We start from the raw sequence: 13,909 nt of genomic DNA on the forward strand, positions 1-13,909 counted from the left end.
TCTGGAGTCCCAAAGCTTTAGAAAGGTCTTTGTAAACTTTTCCAGACCGATAGATGTCAATTACTTTGTTTCTCATTTGTTCCTGAATTGCTTTAGATCGCGGCCTGATGTCTTCTTTTTTTGGGATCTTTTGGCCAACTTCACTTTGTCTGACAGGTTCTATTTAAGTCGTCTCTTGATACAATAGGTCTGGTAGTAATCAGGCCTGGGTGTGGCAAGTAAAATTTTCCAAAAAATGTGACTAACCACAGTGACCTGATGATTTTACAAGGGGGGCAATTACTTTTTCACATGGGGCCATGTAGGTTTGGATAGTTTTTTCCCCATAATAAGTAAAATCCTCACTTAAAAACTGCATTTTGTGTTAATTTGGGTTGTCTTTGTTGAATATTTAAATTTGTTTGATAATCTGAACTGTTAATATATACATATATATGTATACATATGAATATACATATGTGTATATACACATATATACTTATATATGTACTGTATATATGTGTATACATGTGTATATACATACGTTTCCATAATAACCAAAACTGTATGTGTATACACATATATACACATACGTATACATATATGTATATACACATATACATATATGTATACATATGTATATACACATACAGTTTTGGTTATTATGGAAACGTGTTAGTACCAAACACAAAAGTTACAGAAATTAAGTAAATTCAACAAAAAAGTAAAAGTAAGAGCTTGACTACTAGTTATATTTAGTTAGCGTATTTAAGGCACTCAGTTGAATCTAATTTCTAAATAAACAACATTTCATTTTATTTGCATTCTTTAACATCCTCATTGGCTGCCAGCTATTTTCAGAGCAGTGATCGAATTGACGTCTATAGCAGTCAATGGCAGCCAATGAGTTAAGTTTCAAAATAAAATAGAGGCGTGTTTAGTCCAGTTCTGTCGTCCCATGATGCATTGCGGCGTTACTGTAGTGTCTTCTTGAGGAAGTCAACCAGGAGGTGATGAGGGAAACCAAAGTCCATCTGAATCACCATGAAGCCCTGCAGCACAGATAGACACAGTGTAACCATGGAAACCATTCAGAGCAACAAAGACGTCAACAACAAAGACAACAAAGGACTGTGAAAATTGTACATCAACAAAGACAACAACAAAAACAACAACAAATCCAATAACAAAGACAAGAAGAAAACTCACGTCTCGAGGAATCACTTCAGGGTGAATGATGTCAAATAATTTTGTTCCCTGTTTGTCCAGAAGTCGTGTTATCTCTGTCTGAAGAACTGGAAACAACACACGCACACACACACACACACACACACACACACACACACAGACAGACACACACACACAAAGTGTCATAAACTGTCCACCGAAGTAGAAGTACACACAGATGCACCACCACTGCCACCTGCTGGAGTGGAGTGGGATCAGGTGCATGAGCAGAAATAAAGGTCAGACAGTTAAAGGGATAATTCCGGTTGTTATCGTTCACTGATGTTAAACTGTTTGACTTTAAAACTCGTTCACATTTCATTTATTTTCTTTGTCAGATTGAACTCACCTGATAAAACCTTAGGAACCCCGATCTTCTCCACAGCTTCTCTGACAAACTCTTCATCTTCATTTTCATCTTCATGGACCAGCTGCAAACACACACACGTTCATGTTTGTGTGTTTTCATCATATTTCCACAGAGTTCATAAAAAACATCAGAGGTTTTCGTACGGTTTGGTTTTGTGACGTCAAATCAGCACGAATCACAAAAATCCTGGAGAGAAAAAAACAAGACGCACAATCAACGCAACAAATAACTTTATTTATAAAGCATATTAAAACAACCACAGTGAAACAAAGTGGTGTTAAAAACATGAAGTTTCTTACTGTGAAGAGTTTCTCTGGAGGAAGAGTTGCTTCTCTGAATAAGACGCTGTGACGTCCACGACCACCCTCTACACACACACACACGCGCGCACACAGACCAACACACACACAGTTCATTCATTAAGCTTTAGTTATTACAATTATTTTAATTTAATTTATTCGACACTTTTATATTTTTAAGTTTCATCATTTTTCAAACATGTTCTGATCTTTTAAACATTTTAGCTTCATAAAAACATCATAGTTATCAGAAGTTACAAAGTGGCAAAAAATACCGTTTGAAAGAAGAGTGTTGGAACGCTTTGACTCCGCCCACAGGTCAGCTGACCAGATGTCTCCACCCACACAGTCGATCCCAAGGTGGACGTGTTGAGGAAAGGAACAGATGAAGTCCACAGTCTGAGTTCTGGAGAATCCGAGTCCCACAGACACTGATACACACACACACACACACACACACACACGTAAGAACACACATATATACAAGTTGTGTATATTTTATATAAATGTCGTACCTGTTGTATAAACTCAGGTGTGACGCTGCAGAGACTCCTGTTGAAAAGTTCCTGAATAAAAGAGATTTATTTTAACATCAATGACCTCTTCCTAAGCCCCGCCCACCAACACAATAACAACAAGAAAAGGGTGAATGTTGTGAGTAATGTTAATCACTGCTGATGGATGAGATTATGGATCATTTTTAATAAATAAAGTCAACAATAATCAGCATCACACATCTGACTCAGCCCATAGTAACATGTGACATCACCAGACTGCCGGTCTCTGATTGGTCAACGTCCAACTGTAGATCAAAAATAAAAAGACTGAAAAATCTATTTATAATCCTAAAATCTACTCATAACCCCTAATCCCACTGACTGGTCAGAGAGTGTCCAACTGTAGCTCAAAATTAGAAAGAGTTCAAAATGTGTCTGGAGGATTGAGAGACGGCACCATCGTCACCACGTTCACTGGGATTTCACTTCAGTCACTGAAGGACCGAACCATTCTGTCAACTCATCGGAACTAATGATTCTAATGATTCACTTTCACCCAAAACAACTGCTTTACAAGTCACTAGTTTATGTTTGTGTTGTGGAGAAAACCATGCTGTTATGACTCCGCCCACTTTGAGGAGGAGCTATGATGTCATGGGAAACAACAAGACTGAAACAGAAGTGTGTGATGGAAAAGAGTCATAAGAAATGATATCATGTATAAACTCAGAGCACATGTTCGCTACAGGAAAACACGTAGAAACATTACGTTTATTACGCGGTTTTACTCACGGTAAGCTCCGCCCCAGAGATGCTGAGCTGGAAGCGGCCATCTTTGTGAGCAGCGGCGATCATGGGGTTAAAGACCTGATCTGTTTTCAGACACAGTGTCAATAAAGTTTCCACACAACAAAAAACAACATGTATATATATATATATATATAGATATATATATATATAGATATATATATATATATCTATATATATATATATATATATATATATACATATATATATATATATATATATATATATGTATATATATACACACGTTGATGTTAAACTTTGACAGTGAATGAAGAGTTGATACAAAGTTAGTGACAGTTATTAACACTAAAGTGTTAAAACACACATGATGACAGAAAATCTGTCGTGAAAACAAATATAAACACCTGACAACCAGAAATACAGCATCCTGTTCTCAGTCAGCTGACTCGGGTGGAAGACAGAGTCAATGATGAGGGCGGAGCTATTGTGGTAATTAGTCACTCCCTGAAAGATATAAAAAAACAACAACAATGAGCAATGAAAAATGAAAACACACACACACACACAGAGCTGCATATTTACCTTGTGATAAGACTCTATGTAGTTGGCAGTGATGACAGGAGCAGCAGTGACACCAACATCGACACTGATGTCTCCATCACTGAGGAACTGCCCTGTAAACACACACACGTTTCTACACTTGTTTTTGTGAGGACGCACTTTAAGTCTCTGAGTCTGAGTCACATGATCACGTCTTTATCTCACTGTGAGACAGATGTTTGTAAACCACTCACTCTCCCACACCAAAGTCCAGAGAGAAAATCAGTGATTTTAACGTCACACACACACAGGAGTTGTTGATCCACTGCTGCCTCCATCACTAAGATCAAATGTCTTATTTGGTCACTTCAGTGTTTGAAATCCAGCGTTCAGATTGACCTCAGTGACACAAAGTGACCACACGAGGCAGCAGCTAAAACCACTGATTTTCTGAGGTTTGGAGTGCTTTACAAAAGTCTATCTAACAGTGAGAGATAAAGACGTAAACGTACGTAGATTTTGTGACGCAAGTCTTTTGTTTAGTGGATATAATCTCTGCAGGCAGCCATGTTTTTTCTAAGAGTGAGTCTCTGTGTCTCAGCAGCAGGGGGCGCTCACAACAGTTTTAAATCACTTTCACTTCAACCTCCACAATCCAATGTCTGGCTCTAATTCTAAACCTGTGTCAATGTGTCCTCATGGTCCTCACTTGACAGGTAAAAACTCACACTTGGTCCTGGAACACAGGTGCACTGTCACACTCACCTGCAGTGTCCTGGATGAAATCAGCCAGAACGTTCGACACCTTGTTGATCTCCTTACAAACCTGCAGAGGACAGACTCATGAAAAGCATTGACCTGATTGTTTACAAACATAATGATTATAAACACACTGTTTACAAGTATGTTTACAAACATAATGTATATAAACACAATGTTTACAAATATGTTTACAAACATAATGTCTAAAAATGTTTTGCAAACATAATGTTCAAAAAATGTTTATAAACACAATGTTTTCAAACATAATGATTATAAACACAATGTTTACAAACATAATGATTATAAACACAATGTTTACAAATATGTTTACAAATGTACAATGTTTACAAACATGTTTACAAATGTTTTAGGAACACAATGTTTAGAAACATGTTTACAAATGTTTTAGAAACACAATGTTTACAAACATAATGTTTAAAAAATGTTTTAAAAAGATAATGTTTACAAACATAATGTTTACACACATCAGCAGCTGCTTTATTGTCCTCACCTGGCTCTTAATGAGCAGTTTGACAGTGAAGGTGATGAAGTCAGTGAAGAGTTTCTTCAGCCAGTTTGGCCTGAACAACAACAGGAAACACACGTGAACACACACACCTGTCGCACACGTCTCATATACATGGATGTCTCACATACACACATCTGTCTCACGCACATCTGTCTCACATACATGCATGTCTCACACCGAACACATCTGTCCCACACACATGTCTCACATACATGCATGTCTCAAACACACACATCTGTCTCACACTCACACAGTGTCTTCTACGCTCATACTTACTCTTTGTCTCCCTGCAGATGGAGGCGGAGCTTATGAAAGTTCAGGTAACAGTCGGACGTGTCGGCCGCCACTTTATCGTTAGCACAGTCTGACAGAGGACAGGAGGACAGAGGACAGGAACACTTACACACCCACACACTTATTCTACACAGGAGACCTCAAACATGCGGCTTGTAGACCACATGCGGCCCCACAATCAATGTCACATGGCCGGCAAACACACGCCCACTTCTTCCAGGGACTTTCTGATTTGTCCTTTTTACTGCGCTCACTGGCTCAGCTCCTGTTCCCTCCGCTCCATTCCTCTCCCCCTCCCTCCACTAGTTCTCTGACAATATCAACATGGCAGCGAGAGTGTCGTCACAGGAAGAGACGTCCGACACAAGGATCGAGCCAACACTGACCAACTGTAAATCAGTTAAAAACACTTAGGGACAGCACCGCTGATCACTGTATGTGACTGTATCAGACTGAGTCTGTGCTCCGGTCATGGAGGACGTACTGAAGAAATATGTTTAATTAGGACGTGTCAGAATGGTCAGTTATGACCTCTATTTGACCTTTTCTTAACAATGTGTGTGTTTGTACGTCGGTGGAATACGGTCGCTGACTAAATACGGCGACCGCTGGCCGCAGTCTGATGTGAAGTGGTGCGAACACACGAACACACGTTTGCTGACTTTATCCGGCACATTAGCTTCATATATAAAATCCTCTGAGGCTGGAAGTTTGTGTAAAACACTGTGCTCCACTGTGCAGCCACCAACAGCACACTTGTCCCTCCACGTTGACATAATACCGCTCTTCCTCCCTCGCCTGCACTCTCGCAGGGACAAGGTGGAGCTAAGGTGGAGCTAAGGTGGAGCTAAGGTGGAGCTCTCGAGGTAAACTTACTGGTGGGTGGTAACATTCGAGGTGAAATGCGCATGCTGCCGTCATAAATACAGGGAATTCAACATGGCGTGTTTTTATCGCCTATATTTACACTAAGGGGGACCACGAAGACATGACTGAGTATTCTTTTTCCACACTTTGGCGACTGGTAGGGCCTCCAGAGTCCCAAATATAAGTATTGAAATGGTTAAAAAGTTGATTTTGCATAATATGTCCCCTTTAACTTATTGGTCCCTGTGGCTAATATTAAGCTAACTACTTACTCTATCACATTTCCATCATCAGCTCATGTCTCTCACACACATGTCCATCATCAGCTCATGTCTCTCACACACACACACACACACATCCATTATCAGCTCGTGTCTCCCACACACTCATCATCAGCTCAGAAAGACACTCACAGAGTTTGGGTTTGATTCCCAGATCAATCTGAGACTCGATGTCAAAGTCCAGAGTTTGCGATAAAACGACACTGAAACAAAAACAAAAATATCACTTTATCATGGGTAAGCTAAACTGCCACTAATGCTATGCTAACTACTTTCCTGTGACTAATGCTAAGCTAACTATTCTCCTGGGACTAATGCTATGCTAACTACTTTCCTGTGACTAATGCTATGCTAACTACTTTCCTGTGACTAATGCTAAGCTAACTTCTTTAGCAGCAGGTTTCCTCTCACCATCAAAAAACATGTTAGAATGTTCGTTACATTCGGTCAGGTTGGTCCTTTGAGGCGGCGCCCTCAGTTGTAGCGGCTCTGATCAACCCTCCATCTGACCTTGACATTTCGTTGTGCAATACCAGTTGTATAATGACAATAAAGATGCTTTCCCTTTCCCTTCCCTTTCCTGGGATTTATGCCATGCTAAATACTTATCTGTTACTAATGCTAAGCTAACTACTTTCCTAAGCTAACTACTTTCCTGTGACGAATGCTACGCTAACTACATTCCTGTAACTTATAGTATGCTAACTGCTTTCCTGTGACTAATGCTATGTTAACTACTATCCTGTGATTAATGCTATGCCAACTACTTTCCTGTGAATAATGCTATGCTTATTTCTTTCCTGTGACTAATGCTATTCTTATTTCTTTCCTGTGACTAATGCTATGTTAACTACTTTCCTGTGACTAATGCTATGTTAACTGCTATCCTTTGACTAATGCTATGCTAACTGCTTTCCTGTGATTAATGCTGTTAACTACTCTCCTGTGACAATGCTATGCTAACTACTTTCCTGTGACTAATGCTATGCATATTTCTTTCCTGTGACTAATGCTATGTTAACTACTTTCCTGTGACTAATGCTATGTTAACTGCTGTCCTTCGACTAATACTATGCTAACTACTTTCCTGTGACTAATGCTGTTAAATACTCTCCTGTGACTAATGCTATGCTAACTACTTTCCTGTGACTAATGCTATGCATATTTCTTTCCTGTGACTAATGCTGTTAACTACTTTCCTGTGACTAATGCTATGTTAACTACTATCCTGTGACTAATGCTATGTTAACAACTTTCCTGTGACTAATGCTATGCTTATTTATTTCCTGTTAATAATGCTATGCTAACTCCTTTCCTGTGACTAATGCTGTTAACTACTCTCCTGTGACTAATGCTATGCTAACTCCTTTCCTGTGACTAATGCTATGCATATTTCTTTCCTGTGACTAATGCTATGCTTATTTCTTTCCTGTGACTAATGCTATGCTAACTACTTTCCTGTGACTAATGCTATGCTAAATACTTTCCTGTGACTAATGCTAGACTTATTTCTTTCCTGTGACTAATGCTATGCTAACTGCTTTCCTGTGACTAATGCTATGCTTATTTCTTTCCAGTGACTAATGCTATGCTAACTACTTTCCTGTGACTAATGCTATGCTTATTTCTTTCCTGTGACTAATGCTATGCTAACTACTTTCCTGTGACTAATGCTATGCTTATTTCTTTCCTGTGACTAATGCTATGATTATTTCTTTCCTGTGACTAAAGCTATGTTAAAACTACACAGACACACATATTTTCAGTATTTAGCGGGTAGACCAATGAGTCATGTGACGTGTGATGTCAAAGGTCACATGCTCTCTGACTCACAGCCAGCTGCCGTATCCGTACTCGATGGTTCCTCTGAAGACTGCCGACACGTTGCTGATCTCCATGGCGATGCCTTCACCTGCACGCAGCTCGAACGCACTTCGACCAATCGTCAGGTTGTGAATCTCTAAACTGGGCAGGTACAAAAGCATGACATCATTTCCTGCTTGTGTACGTGTGTATGAGACACTGTATGTTTGTGTTTGTGTGTGACACTCTGTATGTGTGTGTGTGAGGCTCCTCATGTTTGTTTCCACTCACTTGTGCAGACCGTACATAACTTTACCCACCAACAGCAAGGATTTCTCTCCTTTTACACTCGGGTAGCGAGCATGTTGGAATGCGGCCTCGATCACCTTCGTAGTTTTTTCATTCACTTCAAAAATAAAAACACAATGAACAGCTGATTGTATCCCATAAATCTTTGCACTCCAGCAGCAGACTGGCTCCAGTTCACACATGAACACTAATTCAACCCTGAGCGTGTTGGAACAAACATGAATTTAAATCAAACAAAGTCATTCAGTGAACTCACAGACGACAGCAGCCGGGTACGTGAGGCGGCACACGGCTCCGGTGAGTGAGTAGGCCGAGGCAGGGTCCTGCAGGCAGCCATGGGACGCCCCCAACACACACACCACCACGCACAAGAAGACGCAGACACCGGGAGCCATCGTCCACGTGGAAGAGTCAGTGTGTGAGTCCTGTGTCCACTGATGTCCTGAAGGACAACAGTCTGTCGTTGTCCAATCAGAGACCACTCATATCTGGCCCCTTTAAAGTAAACAGGTCAAAGTTCAACGTTTTCCAGGATGTGAAAAATAAAAGGACAAGAACAAAGGTTCCTCCTCTGTTTGAAGGAATTAACCAGATTAAACTTGTTTTGTAATAGGCTGACATGTTTGTTATTGATCGGCTCAGGATCAATGATGGATCAATAACATGTGACTGTCAATATTGTGACATCTGAGGAATAATAACAATAATAAACTGAATCTGGACGACAAAAAAAACAATATAACACGAGTGTGGGTGTGTGTGTTTAACCTGAGAACAGACTCTTCACTTCCTGTCATGTGACCTCCTCAAATCTTTCCGATGAGTGGTTGAGATTAACTCCGCCCACCTGACAGTGTGTGTGTGTGTGACTGCTCTGAACTGTTAACTTTCACTTCCCTCTCTCCCCCACTTCCTGTTTCCTGTGCTCGTCTCATAACAAGCGTGTTTGAGGACAGTCGTCCTCTGGACCTCAGGGATCAGCAGGTGAGACGTTCACTGATCAGCAGGTGGCGACACACGTCATTCTCCTGTTGTGGATCACTCTCCTGGATGCCATGGCAGAACCAGGACCAGGACCAGGACCAGAATGGGGCGGGACTCATGTGGACTCTCTGACTCCAGGTTCTGTCTTTAACTCACATGTTGTTTTAATTAAGTATGTGTTACATCATGTGTGTGTGTGTGTGTGTGTGTGCAGGTTGTTCCAGTCTGACCACAAAGCAGCTGCAGGAGAATCTACGGGCTGTGAAGCGGCAACAGCGCCCCCTCAGGCTGCTCTTTGAAATCCCAACATCTCGTATCATCGAACAAACTCTGTCGAAACACGTGGTGAGAGTCTTTGTTTGGACAGGATCTGCAGAACCTCCTCACTGACCACCGCAGACTCCTGAAGAACATCCACACTGTCCCACGACTCGCCCACAGAACCTCTGCAATACCCACAAGAACTTTATCAACGACTGAACCAATCAGTAGAACCTTTAAAGTGACCTATTACTCACCTTCTGAACAACAACCTCCAGAACCTTTCATAGAACCTCTAGAAGACGAGAAAAAACCAACATACCACACTTTTAGTCTCTTAGGCAGACTAAAATCAAACTGGTCTCAAGCAGACTAAAATCAAACTGGTCTCAAGCAGACTAAAATCAAACTGGTCTTAGGCAGACTAAAATCAATCTGGTCTTAGGTAGACTAAAATCAAACTGGTCTTAGGCAGACTAAAATCAAACTGGTCTCAAGCAGACTAAAATCAAACTGGTCTTAAGCAGACTAAAATCAAATTGGTCTTAAGCAGACTAAAATCAAACTGGTCTTAGGCAGACTAAAATCAAACTGGTCTTAGGCAGACGAAAATCAAACTGGTCTTAAGCGGATTAAAATCAAACTGGTCTTAGGCAGACTAAAATCAAACTGGTCTTAAGCAGACTAAAATCAAACTGGTTTTAGGCAGACTAAAATCAAACTGGTCTTAGGCAGACTAAAATCAAACTGGTCTTAAGCGGATTAAAATCAAACTGGTCTTAGGCAGACTAAAATCAAACTGGTCTTAAGCAGACTAAAATCAAACTGGTTTTAGGCAGACTAAAATCAAACTGGTCTTAGGCAGACTAAAATCAAACTGGTCTTAAGCGGATTAAAATCAAACTGGTCTTAGGCAGACTAAAATCAAACTGGTCTTAAGCAGACTAAAATCAAACTGGTTTTAGGCAGACTAAAATCAAACTGGTCTTAGGCAGACTAAAATCAAACTGGTCTTAAGCAGACTAAAATCAAACTGGTCTTAGGCAGACTAAAGACCAGTTCTGCCTAAAAAAATCACTGGTTTTAGGCAGACTAAAATCAAACTGGTCTTAGGCAGACTAAAATCAAACTGGTCTTAAGCGGATTAAAATCAAACTGGTCTTAGGCAGACTAAAATCAAACTGGTCTTAAGCAGACTAAAATCAAACTGGTTTTAGGCAGACTAAAATCAAACTGGTCTTAGGCAGACTAAAATCAAACTGGTCTTAAGCAGACTAAAATCAAACTGGTTTTAGGCAGACTAAAATCAAACTGGTCTTAGGCAGATTAAAATCAAACTGGTCTTAAGCAGACTAAAATCAAACTGGTTTTAGGCAGACTAAAATCAAACTGGTCTTAGGCAGACTAAAATCAAACTGGTCTTAGGCAGACTAAAATCAAACTGGTCTTAGGCAGACTAAAATCAAACTGGTCTTAGGCAGACTAAAATCAAACTGGTCTTAAGCGGATTAAAATCAAACTGGTCTTAGGCAGACTAAAATCAAACTGGTCTTAAGCAGACTAAAATCAAACTGGTTTTAGGCAGACTAAAATCAAACTGGTCTTAGGCAGACTAAAATCAAACTGGTCTTAAGCGGATTAAAATCAAACTGGTCTTAGGCAGACTAAAATCAAACTGGTCTTAAGCAGACTAAAATCAAACTGGTTTTAGGCAGACTAAAATCAAACTGGTCTTAGGCAGACTAAAATCAAACTGGTCTTAAGCGGATTAAAATCAAACTGGTCTTAGGCAGACTAAAATCAAACTGGTCTTAAGCAGACTAAAATCAAACTGGTTTTAGGCAGACTAAAATCAAACTGGTCTTAAGCAGACTAAAATCAAACTGGTCTTAAGCAGACTAAAATCAAACTGGTTTTAGGCAGACTAAAATCAAACTGGTCTTAGGCAGACTAAAATCAAACTGGTCTTAAGCAGACTAAAATCAAACTGGTTTTAGGCAGACTAAAATCAATCTGTTCTTAGGCAGACTAAAATCAAACTGGTCTTAAGCGGATTAAAATCAAACTGGTCTTAGGCAGACTAAAATCAAACTGGTCTTAAGCAGACTAAAATCAAACTGGTCTTAAGCGGATTAAAATCAAACTGGTCTTAGGCAGACTAAAATCAAACTGGTCTTAAGCAGACTAAAATCAAACTGGTTTTAGGCAGACTAAAATCAAACTGGTCTTAGGCAGACTAAAATCAAACTGGTTTTAGGCAGACTAAAATCAAACTGGTCTTAGGCAGACTAAAATCAAACTGGTCTTAGGCAGACTAAAATCAAACTGGTCTTAGGCAGACTAAAATCAAACTGGTCTTAAGCGGATTAAAATCAAACTGGTTTTAGGCAGACTAAAATCAAACTGGTCTTAAGCAGATTAAAATCAAACTGGTCTTAGGCAGACTAAAATCAAACTGGTCTTAAGCAGACTGAAATCAAACTGGTCTTAAGCAGACTAAAATCAAACTGGTCTTAAGCAGACTAAAATCAAACTGGTCTTAAGCAGACTAACATACCTGGATCATGTGATTCATAGTCTGATTACTCCTGCATGTAAACACTTAGTCAGACTGGACTCAGACTTGCCCTCATCGGTCTTTGACCCTGACAACACAAACATTCATCATAGAGAGCTACAGCGCCCCCTCTGGAGGTGGAGTCAGGTGTGCAATAAACTCACAGTAGATCTTCTTCAGGGACCTACACAACATCTAGAACCTGAGGGCACCCTGTAGACCGGTGTTTCCCAGCCCTGGTCCTCAGGGAACTCTGTCCTACTCCAACACCTGATTCAGGTTAAAAGCTTGTTACCAGGCTTCTGCATAGCTTGGTGTTGAGCTGACCACCTGAACCAGGTGTGTTGGAGCAGGACAGAGTTCCCTGAGCACCAGGGCTGGGAACTGCTGTAGATCATGTGACTAAAGTGCGGACCCGCTGTTTTCTCTGCAGGTGTACGAGGTCGTGGTGTTACGCTCTGGCAGCTTCGATTCTCGCCGCAGTTCTGTCGAGCGCCGTTACAGCGACTTCCTCCGCTTCCACCACAAACTGCTGCAGGAGTTCAGCGACGAGCTGGAGGAGGTGCTTCTGCCTCGCAAACTCTTCACCGGGAACTTCTGTCCCGAGGTCATCGCAGAGCGACGCGCGGCGCTCCAGGATTATTTAGCCCGCGTGTACGACGTTCGCTGCGTTCGCCGCTCTTCTCACTTCGCCACGTTCTTCACGGAGCGCGAGCAGCAGCTGGCGCACGCTCTGCTGCGCGGCGGACAGTTCGAGGCGGCGCTGGAACAACTGCAGCTGGTTTTAGAGATGGAGGAGAAGCTGTTGCCATGGCAAAGCCCCGCCCTCGTCGTACCCACCCTCTCCGCCCTCGCCGTCTGTTACCGTGACCTGGAGCGTGCGGAGCAGGCGTTTGCTGCGGCACAGAGGGCGCTGCCTGTGGTCAGACGCTACGGACTGGACCGCCACAGGGTGGCGCTCTTAGACCTGCTGGTGGACGTGGGCTATGAGCTGGGCCGCCCGGTGGCTCAGGTGCAGGAGGAGCTGATGAGGTTGAAGGACACAGAGAGAGGACAGGTGTCTCACTCCCTGAAGGAGCTGGTGGTTCAGCAGTTTCTCTGAGCGGCCACACGGGGGCAGGAGACACCACCAACCAGTTTAAACAATGTGGATCAGGGCTGGGTCAGTGAGACTCTGGTCCTGGTTCAACTTTCAACCATTGGCGTGTGTGTGTGTGTTCTTGTATGTGCATCTTTGTGAGTTAGGTTATGGATAGGCTAAGATATAAAAACAAGTTTGTGTGTGCGTGCTTGTTTGTCTGTGTGTGTGCGTGCTTGTGTGTCTGTGTGTGTGTGTGTGTGTTTCAACACAACAACAAAGAAGTCTGAAATGTCTCCACAGGTTTTCCTGATGAAACTGCGGAAACGTGTTGTTTTCACTGACTTGTGTGTCAGGCTGCTTCTCAGCAGCAGGTGGCGCTCACTGCGCTCATTGTTTCATAGAATCTGTGAAATGTTCAGAAATAAAAAGTCAAAGGTTTTACTTTTACTTTGACATCGTTTTCTCAACGTTCAGTCTGATGATATCAGAGGTCGATTAAGT

The 13,909-nt window shown here is 41.5% G+C and overlaps 2 protein-coding genes across 2 annotated transcripts; one reads left to right on the plus strand and one right to left on the minus strand.

Moving 5' to 3' along the window:
- Positions 1–770: 770 nt before the first annotated feature.
- Positions 771–9,316, minus strand: cetp (cholesteryl ester transfer protein, plasma). The gene is made up of 17 exons (XM_058645315.1): positions 8,782–9,316; positions 8,508–8,622; positions 8,247–8,378; positions 6,546–6,616; positions 5,248–5,335; positions 4,954–5,023; positions 4,446–4,506; positions 3,723–3,814; positions 3,545–3,644; positions 3,165–3,244; positions 2,391–2,441; positions 2,151–2,306; positions 1,876–1,943; positions 1,720–1,762; positions 1,556–1,637; positions 1,189–1,274; positions 771–1,031 (listed from the first exon to the last, which is right to left on the minus strand). Exons 1-17 carry the CDS (start codon positions 8,918–8,920, stop codon positions 954–956), a joined length of 1,512 nt encoding a protein of 503 aa, XP_058501298.1. The 5' UTR covers positions 8,921–9,316; the 3' UTR covers positions 771–953.
- Positions 9,317–9,518: 202 nt separating this feature from the next.
- On the plus strand, positions 9,519–13,855 carry snx20 (sorting nexin 20). The gene is made up of 3 exons (XM_058645320.1): positions 9,519–9,647; positions 9,724–9,854; positions 12,761–13,855. Exons 1-3 carry the CDS (start codon positions 9,581–9,583, stop codon positions 13,427–13,429), a joined length of 867 nt encoding a protein of 288 aa, XP_058501303.1. The 5' UTR covers positions 9,519–9,580; the 3' UTR covers positions 13,430–13,855.
- Positions 13,856–13,909: the final 54 nt, after the last annotated feature.

This window comes from Solea solea, chromosome 12 (genome assembly GCF_958295425.1).
Source record: "Solea solea chromosome 12, fSolSol10.1, whole genome shotgun sequence".
In the NCBI taxonomy this organism is placed as follows: Eukaryota; Metazoa; Chordata; class Actinopteri; order Pleuronectiformes; family Soleidae; genus Solea; species Solea solea.